At 45.7% G+C, this 25,076-nt stretch overlaps 2 protein-coding genes across 10 annotated transcripts; both read right to left on the bottom strand.

Annotated features, from left to right (window-relative positions):
* Nucleotides 1-6: 6 nt before the first annotated feature.
* fkbp15b (FKBP prolyl isomerase family member 15b) lies at nucleotides 7-17,982 on the bottom strand. Of its 6 annotated transcripts, XM_053871179.1 has the most exons (29): nucleotides 17,805-17,982; nucleotides 11,086-11,189; nucleotides 10,935-11,016; nucleotides 10,578-10,647; nucleotides 10,435-10,509; nucleotides 10,263-10,361; nucleotides 9,089-9,238; nucleotides 8,926-8,994; nucleotides 8,313-8,456; nucleotides 8,100-8,236; nucleotides 7,982-8,030; nucleotides 7,668-7,781; nucleotides 6,761-6,842; nucleotides 6,596-6,687; nucleotides 6,439-6,526; nucleotides 6,269-6,372; nucleotides 5,881-5,979; nucleotides 5,607-5,810; nucleotides 4,964-5,155; nucleotides 4,767-4,799; nucleotides 4,266-4,437; nucleotides 4,027-4,163; nucleotides 3,805-3,960; nucleotides 3,590-3,730; nucleotides 3,032-3,142; nucleotides 2,830-2,937; nucleotides 1,264-1,787; nucleotides 1,065-1,173; nucleotides 15-312 (listed from the first exon to the last, which is right to left on the bottom strand). In XM_053871179.1, exons 1-29 carry the CDS (start codon nucleotides 17,852-17,854, stop codon nucleotides 235-237), a joined length of 3,573 nt encoding a protein of 1,190 aa, XP_053727154.1. In that variant the 5' UTR covers nucleotides 17,855-17,982; the 3' UTR covers nucleotides 15-234. The 6 variants fall into 6 exon arrangements, with proteins under 6 accessions (XP_053727152.1, XP_053727151.1, XP_053727153.1 ...); XM_053871177.1 differs by having other exon boundaries at nucleotides 7-312; nucleotides 3,590-3,727; nucleotides 10,935-11,189; XM_053871176.1 differs by having other exon boundaries at nucleotides 10-312; nucleotides 10,935-11,189.
* Nucleotides 17,983-18,890: 908 nt separating this feature from the next.
* Nucleotides 18,891-22,360, bottom strand: fgf17 (fibroblast growth factor 17). Of its 4 annotated transcripts, none has more exons than XM_053870923.1 (5): nucleotides 22,134-22,360; nucleotides 22,030-22,066; nucleotides 21,740-21,917; nucleotides 20,411-20,517; nucleotides 18,891-19,412 (listed from the first exon to the last, which is right to left on the bottom strand). In XM_053870923.1, the coding sequence occupies exons 1-5, from the start codon at nucleotides 22,166-22,168 to the stop codon at nucleotides 19,122-19,124; spliced, it is 648 nt and encodes a 215-aa protein (XP_053726898.1). In that variant the 5' UTR covers nucleotides 22,169-22,360; the 3' UTR covers nucleotides 18,891-19,121. The 4 variants fall into 4 exon arrangements, with proteins under 4 accessions (XP_053726898.1, XP_053726901.1, XP_053726899.1 ...); XM_053870926.1 differs by having other exon boundaries at nucleotides 18,891-19,407; XM_053870924.1 differs by having other exon boundaries at nucleotides 21,740-21,887.
* Between the last annotated feature and the right edge of the window lie 2,716 nt (nucleotides 22,361-25,076).

Here is a 25,076-nt window from a genome sequence, read left to right as displayed (position 1 = left end):
CAGCGCAGGTGAAACACACTCAGGTAAAAAGTTCAGCTCTTTATTTTAAAAAAGACTGAGCGGCGCGACAACACGTCAGTCAGACTTTGCTACAGTGAAAAGTAAAAACTGCATGGAAGAGGAAGAAATGTGTCTGATTGGTCTTTGGCAAAACAAGGCCACCACAGAGGCCCCAGGGCAGGAGGCAACGCAGGAGCCTGTGGTCCTCCATCAGTAGCAGGTCAGGATGCAGACTCAACTCAACCAGTCTAAATCTTCGTCATCCTCATCGTCACCAAACAGAGGAGTAGGAGGTGGTTGGCCCTTCAAGCTCTGGACAAAAACAAGAGATTAGTCCTCGCTCAAGCTCCCGAATCACAACCAATGCACGAGAACCTTTTTCTTTCACTCATTCTTCCCGTTCACCTCCCTATCTGCCTGTGAGAGGCCTTAAATATGCTACAGTATATGCAGTATGACCCACCAGACCTCAAGGATTCTGGCAAACAAATGTGACATGATGCTGCAGAACAATCTGTGGCTGACAGATTGGGAATCAAGCCCATGGGAGATGTTGGAACTGCTGGAATTACAAGTGAGGTAGGACTCTAGCAGGTGAGGGAAACCAAAAACTTCTCTTTAACTATAAAATAATTCAGTAGGTTTCCATTTTCAACATGAGTCCATTTATGCACATTAAAACTCTCAGTAAGAGAAAAATATTAAAGGTTTCATTTAGAAACGACAGTCTTCTCTGACACCTATGTCTAATAAACAATTCAGACCAAACTTGGTTTGGTGACAGTGGTTTAGACGAAGGCGGAAAAATTCAGCAGAATTCTGCTCACAGCCAGATTTCTAGAGTGAAAGTTGAAGTCTGACATGAAAAAAGAAAAGGCGCCCCAGAAACAATGTGTGGCTGCACGTCTTGAAATCTTAATGTTAAAAACTGGATGCATCTTTTCAGTTAGGATGTTGGTGAACACTCTCGTTCCTTCAGAGAACAAGCATTTCCTCGGTCTGATTTTAAGGATTTAGCCTTGAGATATTACGAGATTTCTACAGCTCCAGAGCATCTTCCTCACCAGCTCCTCCTCCTCCTCCTCTTCCTCAGTGGCTGCATGTGAGGAGTTCATTGCTGGACTCTGGAAAAATGTCTCCACTCCATTTTCCTGGCCAGTTCCCCCCGCCGGACTGAGACAACAGCAGCAGAGAGCAGAGGAGAAGAAGACAGCAACACGCTTAGTTCACAGGACACACAAAGTTCCCCCACTCCACCGTTACCTCGTGCTGTCTCCCAGGACTTGATCTTCCACCCTGTTAGGTGGTGGAGGAGGTTTGGCTGGAGGTCCAAAAGGTTTCTGGTCTGGGTCCTCACTCTCTGCACTGTTGTCTGGTTTGACCTCAGTAACCTCCGCAGCACCATCATGTGGTGCAGCCGCCACACTGTACAAACTCTCCTCCACGCTCACAGCTCCCTCTTCTGACCGCTCAGTGACTTCTGCCTCCTGTGGGTCGCTCCGTGCCTCGGCAGCATCAGAATCTATGGACGGTTCTGCCTCCTGTTTCACAGCAACACGGGTCTGAGTCTCAGACACAGGAAGAGTGAGTGGCTCAGCATCCTCCTTCTTCTCCTCCTCCTCCTCCTCCTCCACGGGGTTCTCTTTTCTCTCAGGTTCGCTCTCATCGGTGTGAAGCTGGTTTTCTTTTTCATCCGCATGTTCTGCTTCGTCCTCCGTCACCTCTCGCTTCTCACTAGGTTTCGGTGAAGATTCTCGTGTGCCACTGAGCAGCTGAAGAGTTACATTCTGGACGAAAAGGAACCATCATCAGGAGAAAAATGTTGACTCAATAAACTGTAGGAGAAACATGTTTGGGTTCTTTTCTTCCCTATTACATCCTACTATCCTCTTGATGGCACTAAAGTCTTAGTTAAATCGTGATTAATCACATCAGAATGTTAATTCCAATACTCTGATACATTACAAACGTATGAGATTACATGTTAGATGACTACTTGAACATCTGTTCTGAATGTGACTCAAAGGAAGATGTCATCGGCAGCAGAGTGGCCAACAATGTATCCTCATGCAAACGTGCGTTTCCTCCAACAAGTCACCTCAGAGGCTCTGAAGAGGCTCAGCAACATGCTGACAGCACAGCATTGGAAACACATGCTCGGAAGAACAGTGCCATGATCTGAAAGGAGGCTCGTGTTTGGATTGAGGAGGTTTCCACAAGTGTTGAGAAATAGAAAGCGTTGTCTTTTCTCTGCACTTCACGTCGCAGTGCCCAATATGAAAATGTTTGAGCATGAATGCAGTGCTGTGTCAGGATGAGACTCGCGGCTGTGCAGAGCTCCGCCCCTGGCAGAGCATGCGGTGAACAAGACCTACATCATTTCACGCTGCGCTCGTCCAGAGCGTTAGTGAAGGGGCTGCTGAATATGACCGCTCTTGCTAACGGAGTCCAGCGTGGGAACCGTCAGCGGCGACGGCCGATTCCTCTCCGTGTCGATGCTCCACCAGCAGAGGTCACATGGACAGTGACAACAAATGACTTCAGCCGTGTTGAAGGAAGAGGCTATCTCACTGACATCCCCGCGGCTTCCAGAGCCCCACACTATGTAACGTGTATATAACGGACGGAGGGTCATTCATTTCTGATATGTCTTCGAAAGACTGCTGAGGAAACTGGAGTGAGGTGCTTGGTGGAGGGCTGCGCTCCCAGAGTGCTTTTCTAGGTCTGATACTTGTAGAGGTGTTGTGTTTAGTGAGGGAATGTGCCACAGCCATCAGCAACACCAGGCTGCTCCACTCTTCCTGTGCACAAAGTTACATGTTGACATACCTTGATGGTTGTGACGATGACCCCAAGCACAGCTTGTCCACTGTACATTTCGCTGAGGTCAAACTCCCCCCGCAGAGAGTGAAAGACGCCGTTCATCACTCGCTTCACCTACGGGCGCACAGAATGCTTCACTCTATTGTGCTTCCAAGCCAGCACTCGGATGTGCGAGGGACCCTCTGGAAGCCCAACAGCGAACAGTCACCTCCGCCTCAGTGTCTGCAGTCTCCTTCTCGTCCGCTTGCTTCACCAGCTCAGCCACTCGGCTCTGCAGCTCCTTCTTCACCGCGGCACTCTGCTGCTCCTGGAGGGTGAACTGCACAGAGACAGAGCACAATTCCTGTTTAGACAGCTTGGAACAGACGCAGCGAGTATCTTGGGAGATGCTTTACTTATTTATCATTTCATATCCTGATGGAAGGCTGTTATTCTTTTGTGACATATGTGACACACATATGTACTATTACATTTAAAATACTATCAGCAGCAAAAAAAAAAAAAAAAAAAAAAATCAGTCCACACTTAAATATAGATGTTAATTGATTGAAAACAAAATGAGTTAATGAGAAAGACAAGACAAAATATGTCTAAATAAAAAAAATAAATAAATAAAAAAAATGAATTTAAAAAATGCATTTAAGAAAGACAAACAAGCGTGATGTTGATGCTTGGAGAGACCAGAGGTTTGATTTTCTTCACAGATCAGAGCAATCTTGACGTCTCCGCCCACGGACCCGTGTGTGTGTGTGTGTGTTGCACTAACCTTCTCTTGCAGCTCAGTCATCTTCTCCTGCAGAGTGTCTCTCTGCTCAGTCAGCTCAGAAACCTCTCGCTTGTGTCGGTCACGAGCTGAGGCCAAGTCCTGCTCAAACTTCCTCCTCCACTGCTCCTCCAGCTCCGCCTGCTGGTCAAACGAAGAAAAAACAAACAAACGTCACAGATCTTGACACATGTTCCAAACCCAGGGGTTGCTAATACCTGTTCAGAGGCAGCACCCTCTGTCGTGGCCCAGGACTTGTGAAGCTGCACTCGGAGGCTTTCCAACTCCTGCTGGTGGCTTCTCCTCAGATTCTCCAGCTCCTCGTCTCTGCGCTGCCGCTCGTCCTGCCACTTGCTCTTCCTGTCTGACAAGGCCTGGAGAAAACAGCTAATAAAGTCAGAGAGCCAGGGATGTGAAGGCGGAAGCAGGTTGTTCCTCACCGTCTCCAGACTCTGTTTGTCTGTCTTCAGGTCCTGCACTTCCTCCTCCAGGCTGGACACTTTCAGCTCCAGCTGCTTGCGCTGCTGCTTCTCTGAGCGACACAGAGTCTGCGCTCGCTCGGCCGACTCCTTCAGCTCTGGAACAAACACAGGGAAGTGACAACACAGTGTGATTATGCTTCCTGTCGACACGCCGCTGCCTTTCAGGCCGACATAATAAGCGGGTCAGGAGTCTGAACCTTCCATCTCTGCTGACAGGGTGGAGCTGCGGTGACTGCTGCTCTCGCTCTCCTGCAGCGCAGAGCTGAGCTTGCTCTGAAGCTCTGCAGCTTTCTGCTGATGGGCAGCAGCTTCCAGCTGCAGCTGCGACAGCCGGGCTGTGGCGGAGGCCAGTTCATCGGTCAGATGCACCTGGTGGGACCAGAACATCACAAGGTGAGTTCCGTAATTTTCCATAGGCAGGTTTCATTCTGGTCACCGGAGATCCACATGGATGGAGCGAGAGAATGCAGATGGTGATCGGCACCAGAGGAGCTGGTGAAGAAGATGAGCGTGGGAAAGAAGGATGAGAAGGAGGACGAATGGACATTAGAATAGAGCGGATGTAAAAACAAAAAAAATGGAGAATAAAGGACAGACACAGGACGGACACGCTCAGTATGGACGTCTTTTCCAAGACACGGTTAAAAATGTGATGAGCTTGCAGGAGCAGTTGGACCCACATCAGATGAGCATCTCACCTGACCCCAGCTGCTGTCTTGAGGCAGCGCGTGCTTAGAAGAGAAAGCAGTGAAAGACAGGGGTTTTCTCTTTGATCCAGACGTGAATGTGAACCACACGCATCACTGCTAGCCAACATATCTCATGCTACGTTAGAAGATTCAGCCAGGAGTCAACCCAGCATATCTGGGGTCAGGCAGGGAGCGGGACCACTGACCTTGTCCTGCTCCGCTTTCAGCAGCCTGGCCTGACTCTGTTCACTGGACACCTTCAGCGTGTCGTTCCTCTGCTCCAGCAGCAGGTTGCTCTGCTCCATGCGCCTGGCATCAGGAGTGAACACCACATCATAACAACACCCATCCAGGAAGCAAACACTTGTGCGACGTTTCACAGGGATGTCAATCACAGTCTGGTAAGAGATGACATAAGAAGCTGTTCTGGCGACTGAGGTGAAGTGAAAAAAGACCCTGTTCATGTTCAGGAGTTTTAAATTGAGCAACCGCTTCCTGCAACTCACACCATCAACGCAAGTGAAGTGCAGTTACTGCCCCCAGGTGGTCATCAGGAGACATAGCACACCCTGAAAGCGCCATGTTTGTGGCTCGTGACTAACCCAAACCATCATTGGTAGTTTTGGAAATTTGGGCGTATGTCGACGCAAGCGTCATTCTACAAGCATCACCCACTACAGGTTAACCAGTAGTTAACACATTGATTTCGGTTTTTACAGCAAGACAACTTAAGTTTTCTGCTTGGATCTGATGTTTTCAACAGATTTTCTTATCAGACTTGGTGAAGCAACTGGAAGAGCACAGTATTAATACAAGTTCCTTAATCATAGGAAAATATTTCATGCTTACAGAATACATATTTGTTCTTAAAATCCACTGAAAATTCAAACGCTGTCCCAGACCGGGCAGGGAATGGTGATGGAGGCACACACTGCATATCAAGACAGTAGTGACGCACCTCTGGTTTTGGTCGATGAGCTCGCAGATCTTACGGTTTTGGTCCTCGATTCGACTGCTTTTCTCAAACACTTCCTTTTTTAAGCACTCGTTCTCCTGCATGAGGACACAGACGTTGGGTGGCCGTGTGATATTTGAGCTGTCAATCAGGGAGGGCGGCGCTGACCTGGGTGATTCTCTGGATGTTGTGCATGATCATGGAGGTTTCCATGGACATCCCTGACATCCCCAGAGAGACGCTTCCCTGCCGCTGCAGCTCGTCTATCTGTGAGGAGGGAGAGGCCAAGCCAGCGTTACTCCGACAGAAGTGTCTGACCTTTGCTCAATTTTGGGTTGACCTATCGCCAGGACAAAAACACTGAGTGACGGCAGTGACAGCACATAGACGGTGTGGATGATGCAGACGAGCAAAGTTCATCCATACGTCTTTACACTTTTCAAACCCTTCACAGCCAATATCTTCAATGTCGTCCTTAGTTCCCAAAGTCAAGTGATACGATGACATGGTAAAACCAACCAGACTCTCGTCTGTAGTAAGTAAACCAACCCTGTACCTTGGCAGTGAGATGATCCACTTTGTCCGCAACCTTTCCCACAGCAAGCCGGATCTCTGTGTTGTGCTGCCTGGCCTCGGTCATCAGAAAGGAAGTGACGTCACCTGAGCCAGAAATGAGAGTTCCAGTCACAGTCGTGACTCCTTCCCTTCACCCGAGCTGAGTCCCACCTGTGTAAGAAACGCTGTGTGCAGGATACACCTGGCTAAGATGCTGCAGCTGATTGGAGGGCACAGAGTTCGGGTTGTACAAGTACGGCTGCGAAACAGATGAAATATATTAGGGTCACAGCAACAAACACTCACTGGACGAAGTGGCGTGATCTACCTGGAAGGCGTGTGAGGTGCCAGGCAGACCAGGTGCAGCAAAGTTGCCGACGGCAGGCAGTGGGGTCGGGGTGGTGTGAGGGAGTGGATGTGCTTGAGCATAACAACAGGACGGATTTACTGAGGTGAGACTCCACAGACAAGAGTGAAGGTTTCTGCAGCTTACCATGGACTGAAACCGGAGCAGCGGCAGAGAGGGGCATTGGGGAAGGAGCAGCAGGTCCCTCCTTGTTTCGACCACCAGTGTCCTGCACAGGTCCCACATTCAAGCTCATTTGTTTAGACATGCAACAAAGATTCCCGACATCCTCGAACACACCACAGGACACGCTCAGAGAGCTGAGAGGAGTGGTACGGGACGGCGGCATCGGGGGGGTTGAAATATTCATTCTGCTTTATGACATGGTCCTGGAGTCGCTACAAGACTGAAAAGTAAGTTTTAGCCAGGGAACACTGACACTGACTAGAAATGACACCAAAGCTGTTGGATCAAATAGAAGTCTTACGATCGGATCAGAGATCTGCCTCTTGCAGTGAGGCACAGAAGCGTCCGAAGGAAATTTATAGTGTTATTTTGAGCAGCAGATGAGTTAACTGCATTTTTAAATCAGACCAATCATGAGGCTGAATTAATCCACCTCAGTTTTAAGCACGGATTGACAGTGGAGAGCGGCACTTTGTGGACTGTTTATAATTAATGTTATTACTGAGATTCTACTGTTCGCTTGCTTTTGAAAAATGTAAAAAACTCAGTGCTTTTGCAACATTTTGAAAAAAAAATCTATACCACCACAAGACATTGAAATGTTTGACTCTTGACTCAGAACATTGTGGTTTGAGTTGACAATCATTGTGAGTTCAGACTGAGTTAAACGATTCCAGCTGGGTCCAGTGAATATTTGCAGAAAGATAATATTTGTTGATGAAATTCCCTTTGAAGATCATGCAGTTACAGTTTGTTGCTTCAGTTTTCTAGTGCTTTTTTTTAATTGATTGGTGTTTAACCTTCAAAATAAGATTTTAAACTTCAACTTCTCCATGAATATCGACTCCAGCTTCACCAGAGTACCCACCTCTAGCTCCGAATCGCTGGACTCCGGCTGACCAGCTCCGGTCAGAAACGGCAACATGGGCTGACCCATCTTTGCCATTCGAGAGATCAACTTGGCCTTGGTGGCATCAGGGGCCTGGATCAGGACAGGACGAAGATACATACGTTTGTCTTCTCAGTCACTTCTCGTTTTTATTAGTTAGGGTGGTTAGTCCACTGACACAGATTCAAATGAATATGATTCAGTTATTAAAAGCGTATGTATGTTCATCTTCCTGTAACAGCAAGAAGATGAACAAGCAAAGTCTCCTGTTCCAGGGCAGGAGGGCGACTCACCGTCAGCTTCTCTGCAAGGGCGTTGGATTTGGAGAGCAAGTGAGTCTCTCTGGAGACGACAGATAAGACTGTAAGACAGAAGCGCTTGACAACACATTTCCCTGGGCTGCAGTCTCACCCAGGCCTTCCATCCCCAGCAGCCCCAGTGTGAAGTGGAGGCTCTGGAGTCTCCACAGCAGGGGCTGGAGACGGTGTGGCAGAGTCCCTGGAGCTCAGACTGCTGATGTCAGACCTGCTGTCTTTTGAAAACTTCACCTAGGTATAAAAAAAGAAGAAATGTAAAAGACAAAATGTATTTTGAATGAGGAGAAAGAATGAAGAGAAGAGTTACCCGCTTGAGCTCAGTCTCAAAAATTAAAGTGCTGTTGGGCGGGATGCGGTCAGGGACCCCTTTAGCTCCGTACGCAAGGTCAGGGGGGATCACAAGTAGGCGGCGCCCGGACTTCTTCATTCCCAGGATACCATCCTCCCAGCCCTGATCATAAACAAGTGCATCTGAGGCTCTGAACGACCAAACATTAATCGCTACATGGGGACTAAACACTGAGCAGATGACTCCATTTTGTTTCATGAGTTTTCCAAACTAGTTTACAAGTGATCGTCATGCATTTTGAAGCCTTTCTACGGTGCAGACAGCACCACTGCACCCGCGGCTCATGGATCTGTTTTCCTTGCAGCTAATATCCCTATATATCTATAGTCCGGAGTTTATGGTAATTAAAAAATCAGTTCATGAATGTGAATGTGTAAATCTGCCACATGAGGAAAGACCAATAAAAATAAATAAAAAGAAAAGCTTGACTATTCCAAATTTTGTATTTTGTAACTGACCTAAACGGTCCCCAAAACAATAGTTAAAAGTCTCTGTTACCCTCATTAGTTTCTTTCATTAATAAACAATAAATGCAGAGTTACAGTGAAGAAAGATTGGTGTGTTGACCAACTTTTATGACTTTTCCAGCTCCCAGCCTGAGTCGCAGCAACTTGTCCTTATTGTGGTTGGAATCGAACATCTGTTGGGATCAGTTGCAGGCTTTAAAACCAAATCCATTTGCACATCTTATGATGATGTTTGAGGGAGGGGTCGGGGGGGGGGGGGGGCGTCACCTGTCCAAGGGTGTGGTTCTGCAGAAGCCAGCCTGTGTAAAGCACCTCCAAAGAGTCTTCCGTTTCCACGGGCTTCCCCTCGCCCAGACTCAGGTCCTGCACCACCACAGTGTCCAGGCTGGGACTGCTGTTGGCTTTCGCCAAACAAACCTGGTGAATACAGAAGAAAGACGTTTGACGTCTGCAGGTTTGAAGAATGTGGAAAACTAGCTTACGTCACCCCATTTTCATTCATTCATTGCTCATTTGAGTCTTCTCTTCTTCCACTTGTTGAATTTTGTCTTTCAGTGTTGAGAGGTGCTTTTGTGTCGTGTCACACATCAAGTTCATTTCTTCCTTTGACACCTTCTTCTCGTTGTTTGTTTACTGCTACCCTTGATGTAACAATCCGCTCCTTTGTTTTTTCACCTTCACCAGTGTCAATTCAGCGCATACCTGGGACAGTTGACATGATTCATGACCGATTGTCTTCCTCGTACCTTCACCTTTGCCCTTCCTCTCATTTCACCCTGACCATACTTCCAGTGGTGTCTTCCTTCAGTCTCTCTGATTTGTTTTTTTATGTTACCATTATTATCCACACTTGTTGCTTGTTGATGACAAAACACAGGAGAGTGGACCAAGACTGAGTGGAAGCCCATGCAGTAACAGTAGAGTTCACGGTTCCTGTGAGTAAAAGTAAACCAACAGGGTTGTTGGGTTCACTTCTCCTGTCACCATGGAGACAGGAGAACCACAAGAAGTCACTTTCAGCACCGCTTGGTTCAGGATGGAGGCGCACATTTCCCCATGTCAATCTGGACCAGCTAGGTGGAGGATGACTGTGGAGCCATGATGAAGGTGAGGAGTCTTGGAAGTGGACGGTTCTTCTGTCAACAGAACGTCTAAGGAAGTCCTATTGATGGTCTACTGAGCCTACTATAAAGGAATGTTGACGCTCTTAAACAACAATATATTGTTTATTTTGCATCAGTCATCATCACCTTATTTAAACTAAAGCTCTTTTAATGTCTTGAAAATATTTGTATAGAATATTTATTTAATATTTCAATTTTATAACATTAAATTATTTTTGTTGTTGTAATTAATTAATCGTAATTACCTCGCTAAAGACCCACCACTAGACACTGGTCCAGATCGGCACATGTTCCTTCTATGACAACCACTGACTTACCTCCTTACAGAAGTCAGAGGACGCTTTCTCTGACTCGAACATGAGGGACCAGTTGTGTCTCTGGTCGTCGTAGAAGGTGCAGTAGTTGTTTGACTGTAGCTGCATGAAACATGAGAGGATCAGTTGCTGACCACCCAGCAAACCAGCGGCAGCATCAGAAGAGCCGTCTCACCGTGATCAGGAAGCCAGGGTGGATCCTGGCAGCCGTCACCTGCTTCTGCTGGCTCAGGTACAGCAGCAGCTTGTACTGCACAGAAAGACACGGTGACTGTCAGGGGATGGAAGAATCACCTTCCAAGGTGAGTCAGTTCAGACCTCCTTCGTTGCGTGGCTTCCCAATACAGCCGCCCCGAGCTTGCCCTGCTTCACGTACTGTCCGTTGATGCTGCGCACCAGACAGAGAGCCAGGCATGAGACCATGGGATTTGGGCCGAACTGATTTAGACTATGAAATGAGACTCAAGTGAAATGGAAAAATATAGAATATCAGTGAGTTCATCGGCTGAAAATGCAGCATTGACTACAACAGTAGAAACCACATATTGTGAATTTTAGAAACTGGCAGTTCATCTTGAGATCCTCTTTTATGTCTTGCATTGTCAGTGAACCGTACTGATGTGGCCACATCAACTCCACCCAAACTTCCCCACAGATAACAGAACTCCAGTTTACTATTTGAAGGCTTGAGCTGGTGTGGCAAACAACACTGCTGGAGCTGCTGGCGAGGCTGGCGCTGCTGGTTTCATGGCGGGCACTGTGGACAAGAGAAAGCTGTCAACGTTTCCTGGTTGGGTCAGAACCAGAGGTGTGCGTCTGCACTCACCCGGAGTCACGCTCTTTCGGGGCTGTTTAGGGGCGGTGTACTGGAACGAGTCATTCCCCTGGCTAGACTGCTGGTCTAATCCGAACAGTGAGGCCAGCTTGGCTCTGTCAGAGTCGGGGAAGAAAAAAATGAAACTAATCTTTGATCAACATCCAATAGCATTTTGGGCCGTCCACACGCTCACGACGACGGTTTAGCAACACGTTTCGAGAGGAAAACAACTAGTACAGATGACTGAAACAGGCTTGGTAGAAATCATCCTCTCTGCTGCACCAGAACTGTTCAGTGAAAACATCCCTATAGATCAGAGCTTGCAAGTCCGGTTTACTCCCACAGTCCCAACAGAGGGCAAGTGATGTCTCTGAATTGTCTTGTGTTGGTGTGAAAGGTTGTTGGTCTCGATGACTGGTGACCAGTCCAGAGTGCCCCCACCTCGCCCCCCCTACATCACTGACACCAATAAACAATGGAATATAAAAGATTAACTTTGTTTTTCATTCACAGCCTCTCACATTGTCCTTCTTTCTGACCTGGAGTGCAGCAATTTGTCCTTTGTCCTAATAATCTGGGCCCACAAGGGTCTGGATGTAGGACACACATACTCCGTCCAAAAATGTGAGCAGAAATAAGGCCCCAGGTGACTCCCCTTAACAGTGGAGAATGACATGTCTGTCATTTCTCAGGATTATTCCATCTTGACCAGTTTACATGGAGGGGAGTCATGAAGCCAACAAGATACAGGAAGCTTCACTCAAACAAAACTACTGTGATCCACACTTCCATCAAACTATTTAAATCTTTGAGTCAGGCCCCGCCAAAGGCTAACTGCATGACAAGAATTCGAACCCCACCAAGAGGTAACCAATCTACTGACCCCTGGAACTCCTTCCACTGATAGTCATTTTTGACTCCAAAAACAGGCATGCTCAGGACCTGGATGGCGTCATCCATGCTGGACAGCGACGGCGTAACGGAGGGATGGTCTGTGAGCATGAGGGAGTCCAAACTAAAGCAGATCCTGCCAGCAGATCCAGAGCACAGCTACGTTCCGGCGTGCTCCCGAACCCTCGGACCAACATGGGAGATTCAATAGCCTCTCTTAAAATCTCTTCACCTCACTTTCTAACCAGCAGCATGTGAGTGGCATTATGCTCCGCGAACACTCCCTCTCCGGAGAACACAGAGCGCTTGTTTGTGCTGTGTGCAAACGCCTGCTATGTAGCACACTGCTCACACATGTCATTGTCATGAAGATGCCCTCGGGTCTGAGGGCAAAACTAAGAGGGACACTATATGCACACGCTGATTCCCACCCATGTCACGAGGTCCCATTGTTTCCTTCATTTTTGGGCCCATCACTCATAAATGTGCAGAAGAGAACACTTTTGGAGTCCAGTTATCCAAGTAACTGAACAATCTGAGACAATGCATTCGGACTCTAGTAGTCAAACTTATCAACATCTGGTCTGGGGGGTCTCATGCCTCTCGGCTAATGTAGCTGTGATAGGATCCAGACCCGGGAGCAGCTGGTGGAAACGTTGTTCAGTGGATCGATAAACTGGAGTCTCGGTGCAACATTTTAACGTTTCGCACACAACTGAGCAAACAGTGTTTTGGTAAATCGGAGAAAGGACAGGCAAAAAGGCAGTTAGAGGTGACTGCATGCCGTGATTAACATGCAATATCAACAGATTTCCACAGCTCAACAATCATAAAAGAGCAGAAAAAAATGAAAAAAGAGAAAATAAAAAGAAAAAAAGGCTTCACGGTTTAGAAGCCTCATCACTGTGGAGCCCACTAGATGGCACTCTCTGCTCTAAAATCTTTGGATGTGAGCACCCAAATCAATGAAACCATTTTTTAACCGAGAGCGCCACCTAGTGACGGCGGAAAATGAAGATGCCGTTTCATGAATCCCAATCAGCCCATCACTAAATTCATGGCTATGATCGTTGCTCCAATAAAATGTCAACTGTACAATAATGTGATCTCTGCCTGAGTCCACGTTTGTATTGCAACAGTCGCACCTCTTTGCCGGTGCTTCCCCTTCAATGCATCGGCAACACCAGCCAACCACAAACCTCATTTCCTCATTTCCAGGTAATGCCAGCCAGGTAATGACAGGCATCCCACTTTCTACAGCCTTTGTATTGGTTTTGATTTAAACCAAAACAAGCCAAAGACTCATAGCCAGATGAGCATTTCAACTTACAGCAGTAAAAAACTGCTGGTTTGTGTGTCGGTTCTACTTCACCTTAGCTGCTAACAGCTATATTGGAATTTTAAATTGGATTATTTTAATGACTGATGCTCATTTCATCATTAGTGCCATAAGCTCCCTGACATTTATTTTTTAAATGTATTTTTACTAGGGGTGTCAATAGATTAAAAAAAATTAACTAATTAATCTCATTATCTTTAATTTATTAATCGCGATTAATCACAATTAAAGGTTGAAAGTCTGTGTATTCCAAAACTATTAAGATATGTAGCTTGAAAGAGATTAGTAAACCAGTCACGTAATTTGTAATTTTTTTTATTTATTTATTTTTTTTATTCAGGCAAATACAAATCACAAGAGCTGTTTGCTTACAAACCAATGCCGTGGCCAAAACAACATCAAAATAAAATTGAATTAAAAAAATAAAAATAAATAAATAAATAAAACTAAAGAAAACCAAGAGCAGACAAATCTGCTTCTTCTATGAAATGACGCAGCTTACCCATCACAACACAGCCACTGGTATCTCAAACAATGAACAACTATATTGCCACAAAAAGACTATAAAGTGACCTAACAGTATATCAAGTGCTCAAAATAAACTTAAACATTCACATTGTTATTGGTATAGTGCAAAAACACTTTAACTTTAACACTTTAAACTAGGAAAATCTCTTTGGCTTTCTTCACTGAATTAGGCTTAACTTTGCTTTTCTTGCAGCCAGTTACTGAGACACACAAGCTTATTAACATTTTCTGGAGTCAATGCTGCTCTTTTCTTTTGGACAATGTGGCCTGAAAGTGAAAACAGACGTTCACAAGGCACTGTGGTTGCAGGGGTTGACAGGTATTTCTGAGCTATACCTGCAAGCCTGTTGTGTGTGTGTTGCCTTTCTGACCACCACTTTAATGGACAGTCCCCAAACTGTATTTTTGGCTCTGCCCTGTAGCGAGTCAAAGCTTCGTTTTCAGACTCCTCCGACTCCTCATCTGATTCTGTATCAGAGGAGGCCATCAAGAAGGGGAATGTCTTCTGCTTCTTCTTCTTCGGCTCCTCTACCTCTCTTCTCTCAGATGAAGAACGCTTCCCACTTTCTAGCATCAGCTTGTGAAGTAACTCCCATACCTCACCTCGTTCCTCTTTGGGAAGGCACTTCAAGTCCTTGAACCTTGGGTCACACACAGTTGCAATCTTCAACCAAGGTAGATTGGTTCTCTCCTTACGGCTGACAAGGTCTGCTCTGAAGGTTTCTTTAAATTTTAAAACATAGGCAGAGTCATCGTCAGTCACCGCCATCACTCTGGACAAGTGGCACAAGGCTGGCAAGACCACTGAACATGAAACATACTGCTCTCCTCCAAGTAGTTCAGTGACATATCTGCAATAGAAGGTACAGTTTTAAGGCCTTTTTTCAAGCAATCAATAAACAGTTGTATTTCATTATTTCTGTGAGGACCTCTCATTGACATAATCACCAGCCTCTAACCCTCAACCATCCAAAACATATGGCCAACCTTAACCAGGATTCTGAACCAAACTTGCACCTAATTATAATAAATTACTTTTACTGATGTTTAACCCTCTAAACCTTGTGAGGACAGACCAAATGTCCTCACAAGAAGGTGGCCTGTCAAGAGTTGGTACTCACAAGTACTGTAAAACATTCCCAGACACACACGCAGACACAAACACACACTGCACACACTGAACCACATATGAGAGAGGACAAAAGATGTACTTGCCTGCATGGCTCAAGTAAGTGCTCCAGCTTCTCCAGTTTAGAAAGCTCTTGTGCTGTCAACATCACAATGTTGGTCTTGTGCTGAGCCAGGGCTGCAGCCAGTGGATCCTTGTTTCGTTGGATTCGTTTGATCATCTCCAGAGCAGAATTCCACCGGGTGGAGACATCCTGAACCAGTGATTCTTCCTGCTGTCCGTGTGCAGTCTGTTGTGCTCTTAAATCACGAGCATTTGATGGGCTGTGTTTGAAATGTCCAACTATTTTCCGGCTTTTAGCCAGGACGTTTTCAAAACCGCTGTCTTTTAGGGCGACGGTGACTGTCCGTTGCAATATGTGAGCAGCGCAGGGCAGATGTTCGAACGGCAGTAGCCTGGCAGCAGCGATCATATTACGAGCGCTGTCGGTTCCCAGTGTTGTTAGTTTATCACTCACTTTCCACTCCGTGGCAACATCGAAGAATTCCTGCGCACAAGTCTCCGCTATAAGTCGTGACTCTGTTTTCTTTACAGTCAAAGCAAGCGATCGCATTTTCCAGTCTTCGTCAATAAAATGTGCCGTGACACCGAGGTAGTTGTCATTGATGAACGATGTCCAGTGGTCACCGGTGAGGGCGACGTAAGCAGCTTTGTCAAGCATGCTCATTACGAGTGCTCTTTCGGTGTCAAAGAGTTGATGAATGTGAGTCATAACTGTGCTCCTTGACGGTAGTTCAAATGAACTGTCCCCCGATGCCAATCGTAAGACATGCTTAAGTCCAGCATCCTCCACAATGTTAATTGGCCGACAATCGCCGGCAACCCAAACCGCCAACGCATTCGTGATTTTTTCTTTCACAGGTTTGGAGATTGACCGACTGTACTCGGGAAGCGTTGTCTGGCGGCTGGTAGAAGATGCGGTGCTTTCCGTTGGGTGTTTCGCTTTCAAATGATATCGTAGCGTGGACGTACTACGGTGGTAGCGGAATTCAGACTTACAAATTGAGCACACAACTTTAGAGCGGTCTGTTGTTCCGTCACTCAGCGTTTTGAAAAAAAACTTTCCATCCAACAATCCTCTTCCAACGTTCTCCATCGCATCCAATCTGGTGTTAGCGCCAGTCGATTACACGCAAAACCAAGACCCGGATGTCCAAAACTTTCCAGCTTCGGTGTCAGGTGTCGCGCATGCGCAGTGACGTAAATTTGGTTAACGCCGTTAAATTATTTTAATTAGTTAATCACAGTCACATTAATCTCGTAGATTAACGCGTTAACGTCGACAGCCCTAATTTTTACCCATAGTTCTGTTACAGATCTTCGAATATTTATGATTTATAATGAGAATCTTCAAAGGAAATAAAACATTATACAATCAAATAAAATACTATAAGCATGTAATGTCACAGTGTAATTATATTTTTGTGATCAACTCATTGTTTTATCGGATTTCAGCAACACAAGTTAAGTTCATTTGAATGTTAAATGTTACATGAATGTTAAATTCCTTCTGACTTTTGGCTCCATGGCCACTCCCAGTATATAATGGGGCCCCACATGAAATGTAGGTGTCCACCCCTGCTCTAAAGGATTCACGTTTGCTAGTTACTAAGGTGAAGTCAGTGCCTCACCATTCATCACCTCACCAGACAAAGTTGTCCGTGTCTAATGGACTTTGACAGGCCCAAGGCACCGAAGGACACGCCTGAATCTGTCACATCCTGGGGTGTGGGCGTGACATCACAGAGAAATGTGTAGATCCAGAGATGAACACATGATGCAAAGTTAGTTCAGTCAGTCATGTGAGTTGTCCTGCCTGATGTCTCATTTTCGCCATGACTCCATTCACTTGACAGACCTCTCGATCGACACTCGCAATCGCACACACGGGCGAATAATAAAACAGGCAAACTGGCAACTTCTGCCGCCATACAGCGTGACAAACTTAAACGGCATGTTGCAACTCTTGTTGATACTGTTAGATTATTGATGAGCAACATGGGTAGAAGAGTCAATATTTGCATGGCTTGTCATTTGCACTCCAACATTTCTGGTTCGTCTAAAACCAGGTGCCAATGTGTCAACAGCAATAACTACTATGATCCTCCTTATCTTGATGTACCGTGTTTTGAAAAATGATGTCCCACAGGTCACTCAGATTCATGAGAGCAGATCAAGGCAGTTCGGGTGGAAGCTGTCACTCAGCCACATCAGGTCTGAAACTGACCTGGTTGTTTGGGCAAACGAGATTTCAGGGAGTCATAACCATTAAACGACGGATATGACGTAGCACCCACATGTCATGTCGAACAAGGGTTCAACATTTCAGTTGGGAACTCTGATGTGCACTGGGAGGCTATTCTTACTATTAACATTACAGTACAGCACCAGCAGAAAATGGAATAAATGCTACGCTACGCTAATGTTAGTCGCATGATACCATCAATAAATGTATTGGTGTGAACCTACAATATAAGAAAACATTATCCCCCGTTCATTTCCAATTAAAAGATGCCGAAAATAGCAAAAACAAAAATGAAAACATGTAATAAAAACAATGTAGCTAATAAGAATCGAACTTTCCAGAATAAGTCAGTTAAGATGATGAGGAAGCACAGCTTCAATACTTGGCACAAAAACACAAACTAGCACAAATAAAGGGGCAAACAAGTGAGAAGTGAGTTGTTTATACCCGGCTCAGCTCATTCCCAAACAAAGTTAGCGCTTGTGCTTTAAAGGAGCCAGTTAGCCGACATGCTACGAGTTCAAGCACTCACTCACCCTCCAGACGGAGACAAGAAATCGCCGTCTTCATCGTCAACGCCGAACATAATGAGGTTCAAAGAGCTCCTGAGTCAGAGAAATGAAATTAGTCAGAGGCTGAGCATTGTGTTGAATTAAGACTTCTCCTTCCTGTTGGTGGCGGAGTCAGCTGACTAGCCACCTGACCTGGAAGCCGTTTCAGATGGCGGCCACTAGTGGGCGCCAAATTCAAGCCGAAGATGTCGTCGCTTTGTTCTACGCCTGCGCAAGACGTCTTCTGCGGTCCAGCAGATTTCTACATCACCAACTTGGAACTGAACTATTTGCTTTGTGGGAAAAGGAATATGTCATTTCACCATAAAAAAAAGTTCCAGGTGATATGTATAAGTCATCACAACAAAATGCGATGAGTGTCATGGTGAACGTTTCTTGTTCTGAATCCACACACCTAACTGCCATATTTTAACATTAATCGCCTTCATTTTTTAAATGCATCTTATACTTAGCAATCAGTCAGCTACAAACGAATAAATCGAACCCCACAATTGAGGCTTATTTCAATAATAAAAATAACCTTTAAAAGAGGGCAGTTTTTTTTGGTGTGTTTAAGAAAAGGGCAATTTAATGTCCCCGTTTTTTTTTTTCTTTTACCACTGAAAGGTGACTAAAACCACTCACCTGGGCCAAACATGATGAGGACAGTGTCACCTGGGGTCAAATCACAGAATATTGCCACAACAATGTAACCCACTATAATTCTATTGTAGTAAATTCTGTTCTATTCGATTCTGTGCCGTTTTGACCCATGATCTTTCAGTGTCTACACTCACAGATATCAAGGGCGTGTAGACCTTGAGTGACCCAGGCAGATCATTTCACTATCATTTTGGGGACTGGCATGTCGAACTTTGCAGAGAAAGTGACTAGGTATTGAGCTGAAGTAAAAACCCTCTTGGTTCTTCATGTAGATGGCAGTAAAAAATGACACACACACAAGTGGTTCGTCCAGTGACTTCATTAGTGATTCTGATCTTCATGTGGAAAAAATAAATTATATTTACATTCTCACATGCAGTGGCTTCTTCTTTCAAATATTCAGGCACCACAGCGTTGATCACATATAGGTCCACATCATGTTCAAGGGTAAACACCACTCACCAGCGCAATGTAACACTCCGTTAAATAAAATCTATCTGCTTTACTCTGTCGCTATTTACACTTGCCATTTTACAGCAATATTAATATGAGACACATCGCTGTGAGGCCACATTCATCTGTCCGAACATATAAAAACAAGAGGCGACATCACAGCTGTCATCAGTCCAGTGGTGCTCCTCAGGAAGACGAGTGGGATTTCCTGTTCCGCTTTGCTCGATGTGCGGATGGAAATCGAATGAACTCAAAGTGTTTGTTCTGCTCCATGTTGGGGAAAGGGGGCGGGCCCGTGTGGAGTCTCTTGATGAAGTGGACCTCCCTCTGGTTCTCCCGAGTCCGGGATGCTTTGATGGGCCTCCCCTTCCGCGTGAAAGCCACATACCAGCCCTCGTACTTGACGTTTTGGAAGGCGGTGTAATTGTTCTCCAGCACGATCTCGGTGAAGATGCAGTCCCGGCTGCGGCCTCTGGGCTGCGGAGGAACACACATGTTCATGCGGTTAGTCTGGTTGTGAAGTAGCACACACACACGTTTAACAAGCTCATCGTGTAGTCCATGGTGACACTGGAATCTCTAAACTTCAGGTCGGATCACAAAAAAATAAAAACCGAATTAATGAGTAACTTTAAATTGATTCATCGCGATGAATGACATCCAGATTTTGCAGATTTTCATGACATGATCAAGACTTGAACCTGAAAAGGCTCATGGGATCAATGACGCATCCCACTGTATAACTCACAGTCAGTAATAAATAGATTCATGTTGAAGATGCACTGATCGACGTGATCCTTCACTACTATATTTTCCAGACAGATGAGGTGTTTTTGATGTGGGGGGGGACGTGGGTTCGTCCTTCTTAGAGACAAAGGTAATGAAGTTTCAGCGATACGGAATCTGCCATTTTTGTAGTCCTTGAGGAGAGTTTTTCAATCAAGGCGGCCATTTTGTAAACTTCAACTCAATATAACTTGGTGGAAAAAAACACGTAAAGCTGGAACTTGATGCAAAGCTAGTCTTTGAGTGAGTGAGAATTAATGACCAAAGGAAAAAACAGCTCAGTGATCTCATGTTGGTTTATGGGACACGTGTGAATAACTTGACAGCAAGTAACTGACAACTCTCCTTCTCTCTGATTGACATGAATGTGGGAGGAAACCGGAGTACCCAGAGGAAAGCCCAACAAAGTGCAGTGGTGGTGGGACTGTGGGGGTGGTTCCACACTACAATAAAAGATTTATGACTTGTTATGTAAGCCAGCTGTGGGTCCATCTGTTCCATTTCCACACAGGAAGAAGAGAGATGACCCAACAGAGAAGCTGTGCATGATGGGAAGGGCCCGTCACATCACTTGTTCCCAACCATGTCATGTCCTGAGATGACTGATGCAGGCAGGGTGACCAGTGTGTGTGTGTGAGACCAGCCGTGAGTGCACTGTTTGCATTTGACTTCTTGGGTTTTGCTGTTACCTTTCCAATCAGTTTCCCCTTTTGGTTCATGCAGAGGTAGCGTCCACTTTCAGCCCCACGTATCCGCACTCGACTCCCGAACGTGTCCGTCTCCACAAAGAGTCGCGCTGCAGCCAGAGCAGAAAGGTCAGACCGAGAGACCATGCATGTTCACAGTGGCACAGAGAGGCAACACACAAGAAAATGTTACACAACAAACACAGTCATTAAAATAGAGAAGACACAGTGCACTTGTGACCCATCAGATGATCACACCAACAAACACACAGTAGCTCACCGACATTAAAGGAAACTACAAACACACAACATCCACACTTCACCTGAAACACCCATGCGTAACTGCGTAACTACATGATAAACACACGCTCAGAAGACAAGAGACTGACACTTCCGACTGTGTTTCACATGAAAACATTCAGGGCGTCCCATGAAACTTACAGCCTCTTATCAGTGATTGGACTCGACACAATCAACATCCTGATCTGACCGTGCCGGGCCAGTCACGGCGACCATCACAGTCGCTTGTGTATTGAGCTGAGTCCGACAAAAGCTCGGACTAATCAGCCGCTAATTCGCCAGACAGAGGCCCCGTGGGTGAATAAGCATATATGGCTGCTCACCCTGGAGGCGTGAGTGAAGGTGAAACCTCTGCTGGGCCCTCGGGGCCCCCATAGGGGGTCATCCCCGTTTACATGAGGAAGCCGAATGAATTGCAGAATGATACTGGCTGAATACTATTTCAAGATGAAACAGATTCATGTCATGGTCAATGATATTTTGCAAGGTCAATTCAATAAGACTGAATATTTCAAGGTGGTTAAATTATTTATGGTATTACTTAGACCCATGCACTATCTTAACCAACACTTTACACTGTTCTTGCTTTCATTTTCCTGGTATTTAAGTTCTAGACCTGTGCTTGTGACGATTGCCACTCCAAATATTCAATCCAAGTATTTAACATAAACTATAATATATATATATATAATATAATATATTTAATTCTATTTCTACTATTTTGTTAGTGTTCTGTCACAGTCTTATGTGATTCTGACATTGTTGCCTCAAAAATGCTCTTGTCTCATTCGATTCACTGCCTTTTTCTATATTATTTGAGGTAGTTATTTACAAGAAAATCCCAAATATTCCCCAATGAACGATGGGCACCTTTAAAATACACCAGTTATGATCGGCCTCAACGCCGTCTCTGTACTTTACAACTGTGTCCGTACATGATCGGAATCCAAGCGTGATCAGGCTCTTTCTTCTGCCAACACAAGCTGCCGACCTGACCGTCATGATCGGTGACGTCGTGCGCTGGGACCTTACCGAAGACATTTCCATCCTCGGCGGTGGCCGTGACCCGCTTGCCGTGGATCTGAACGTGCTTCCCGCTGGTTCGGCTGTAGAGCTGGTAGATCCGGACCTGCCTGCGGCTGAGCTGGTCCGTCACTGCGCCCTGCGTCCTCACGTACTGCTTAAAATTAGGAGACGGGTGATTCTCCCCCTTTTTTTATGCAAAAAGGGAAAAATAAAATACATAACTTTTTCCTTCTAAAGCGCCTGGCAAAGAGGCCACATCTAATCCAGTCATCACAACAGAGAGGAGCGCTTCTTACCTGAGCGTGGCAACACAGCACGAAGAAGTGGAAGGATCTGGAAAAGAGCGCAGAGGTTAGAGCCGCGCTTCCAGCGCCAAACTCACCGTTAGTATTAGACTTACATGTAGACGCAGCGCCGGTTTATTCCGTACATCATCTCTGGAGGTCAAATCCCCAAAATGAATAAATCCCTCTGCAGTTATTTCCACACCCCGCCTTCAGTAACACAACTTCCAGACTGTGTGTGGAAGCGCATCTTTCATCCGCGCGGTTCCTCGGTTACATCCGATTAGTCCCAGGGCCGCGGCGGGATCAGGTTCCTGGGTGTTTGAGGATCAGCTGAGCACACTCCTGTTCCACAGTCTGCCCTCCACTAGTGGAGCTGGCTTTTAAAGGGAGTCGCCTGGTGACACCTTATGGGTGTGGTAATTACGTGATAAAGCGCCCCCCTCACCCCCACCCTCCTATTTCTTCTCCACCGCGCTGCGCCACAGCGCACTTTCCTTTTATCTCAAATCAACAGGTCACACTTCCAGCTCACGTTAAAGGAGCCCAAAACAAATCATCGAGACAAAAGGGCGTTTCATCCTTCAATAATTACTAATCAACAACCTCCCCCACCCCCCACCTCAACACCCCTGAAACCACTTAGTCTGATCGCCGCTGCAAAGCTCATGTGATGGAGCCATTTGAGGTTGGCAGTTGATGTTGCTGCGTGTGGAGCGGATGAGTGGATCAGACGCTCCCCGGCTTTGATGAACGGGTGTCATCATACCTGCCTTATTGAGCTGCATTGAAACGCCTCGAAATGAACTGACCCCCCAGATTTTGATTCTGTGAACCGCTGACTGATCCACAATCGCCTCCCACTGAATTCAAGTTATTTTAATTTAAGTTAGTTCAGGACTAGAAATGAGGTTCATCCACTGGTGGGACGTGACCTTTTTCTGAGTCATAGGTAACGTTTCATGTTTAAACTTCAATTGTGTCTTACAGCTGAAGCTCTTTAATATTTATCCCAGGTGACTTGTCTTTCTGGCTTTTTTTCATTGTCACTCACAAACAAGGTCTTTTGTTTATTTTGATTCCAGATGATCAAGTCACCTAGCGATGCTGTTTTTATTTTTCAAATTCATTCTGCAAGCAGCCATTGCGGCGGTAAACTGCAGTGGCACTAGTGTGCAGAGGGGTAACATTTCTCTTGCACATAAATGTGCACGCAGAATGCAGACGATCATTGACTGTGTTAGTTGTTGAACACGTTGTTTCTGTGTGTTGACTATTGGAGAACATGAGAACACGAATCTTGGAAATGATCCATTAAGGTATTGGAACCAAGCCAGACCGGGACTGATTTGACATCAGTTTTGTATTTTAAAGCTTCCATTTGGTCTCAGTGGTAAAAGTGATGCTGTAAACATGAGCAAAAATAGTCTACAGCAAGAGCCTTACGTTGTAAGCAACAAAAAAGTGGAAATAGTTCTGATGCAACACAGAGCACTGCATCTGAAAAGAACCGCTGAAAACTCATGCTCAGCACTGATATGACACTCGGTGTTTTATGGTAAAAAAACATAACGATCCGATCACCGATTTATTTTCTCATTTAATGTAGTTCAGTGCATTGATCTTGATGTGAAACACCCTCAGGTTGGTGATTCGGATAAGTATCGTCTTGAAATTAGTTTTTATTGTTGCACAAATGCCTGAAACATTTGTGGACCAATGGAAATACCTCATTTAACTCCAAACAATATTTTGATTTGAGATTTTTAAGATGGAGGAGCCAAAAAGAAATATCTTGCTGAACACTAACTCTCTATTTGACGTGAAACAAGATTCATCTGTGCAGTTTCTGTAGTGCTGAATTCCAATTGGAGCCAAAGTGAAGTTAAATGTGCCGGACTCTGGTCTGGCTTCATCAGATCCTCGACCCAGGACTCGGGCGGCCTCAGCCCAAGCTTCTTCTGCGTTATAAGGTTGTATTTGTTCATTGGTGTCACATCATGTTTGTGTAATTCACTTTTAATGATGTCTCTCTGTTTTCTGTTCTGTCCCCTTAACAAGTCACTCATGAGCAGAGCCAAAGATAGCGTGAAGTGAGGTTAGGAAAAGGGACGTGTGAGAGTGGGAACAGGACTGTTTCAGAGAGTGTGTGTTTCAGATCACTTGTTCCTTTTCGGTCTTAAAACCATGAAGCGGCTGGTGTGTAGTAGGTTAGGATCTCAAACTCCATCGGACGAGCTCCTGGACTTGAGACCCTCAGGAATATCCAGAGCAGTGACAGAGCATGTGATGACACAGTGAGTTGTGACTGGCTCAATAAAGACTGGAGGCCGCCTCTGCAGTAAATATCTTGCATCCAACTGTGTAACCTGAAGCTTCACGTGCCTTCACATCTTGTCCTTCTCACGTTCTCTTGACCTCCGCCTCCACCGTGACTCCTGCCAGGGTAATAAAGTGGTCAGTTAGGCATCTCTGACATGTCAGCCACAGCCAGCAGCAACTGCTTCCACTTGTGGACGTCACTTCCAGTTTAAAGGAGAACATCAGCTCCTCGGTGGAAACAGTCGAGCAGACAACAAAGTCGAGTCATGCTGGAGGATGAACTGTGCTGGCTCCACTCAACTCACGTCAGTCATGACCAGATGTGACTGTCATTCACTTTTTCAGACACTCTGACTGAGACTGAATGGGGCGCACAGCATGTGAAGGAATACCTAAACTGTCCGTAGGTTTGTGAAACACACCTGTGAAGACCCTCTGGAGCAGTGAGTGTAAAGGCAGCCAGCCGGACTTCACAAAACACGCGGCAGAGCTGTGTGTTGCAAGGAGTGTGCTTGTGGAAATGCACTGTTTCTAACCTCAGAGGCCGGATATGCAGGTGCTCTGGGTCATGTTCACTTACTTCAGTATTCTAGCATGAAGCTAAACTCGCTGTGGACTCAAATTCAAATCCACTTATCCCTCCATTATATCCTTGACCTAATGAAAGATCTAAGTCCATGATCAAGGATGTGTTCCCTTTAAGAATTTCGAAGATGTTGAAACACATGTTTGAGGTG

This window comes from Synchiropus splendidus, chromosome 7, assembly GCF_027744825.2.
Source record: "Synchiropus splendidus isolate RoL2022-P1 chromosome 7, RoL_Sspl_1.0, whole genome shotgun sequence".
NCBI lineage: Eukaryota > Metazoa > Chordata > Actinopteri > Syngnathiformes > Callionymidae > Synchiropus > Synchiropus splendidus.
This window is presented reverse-complemented; position numbering and strand designations above follow the sequence as displayed.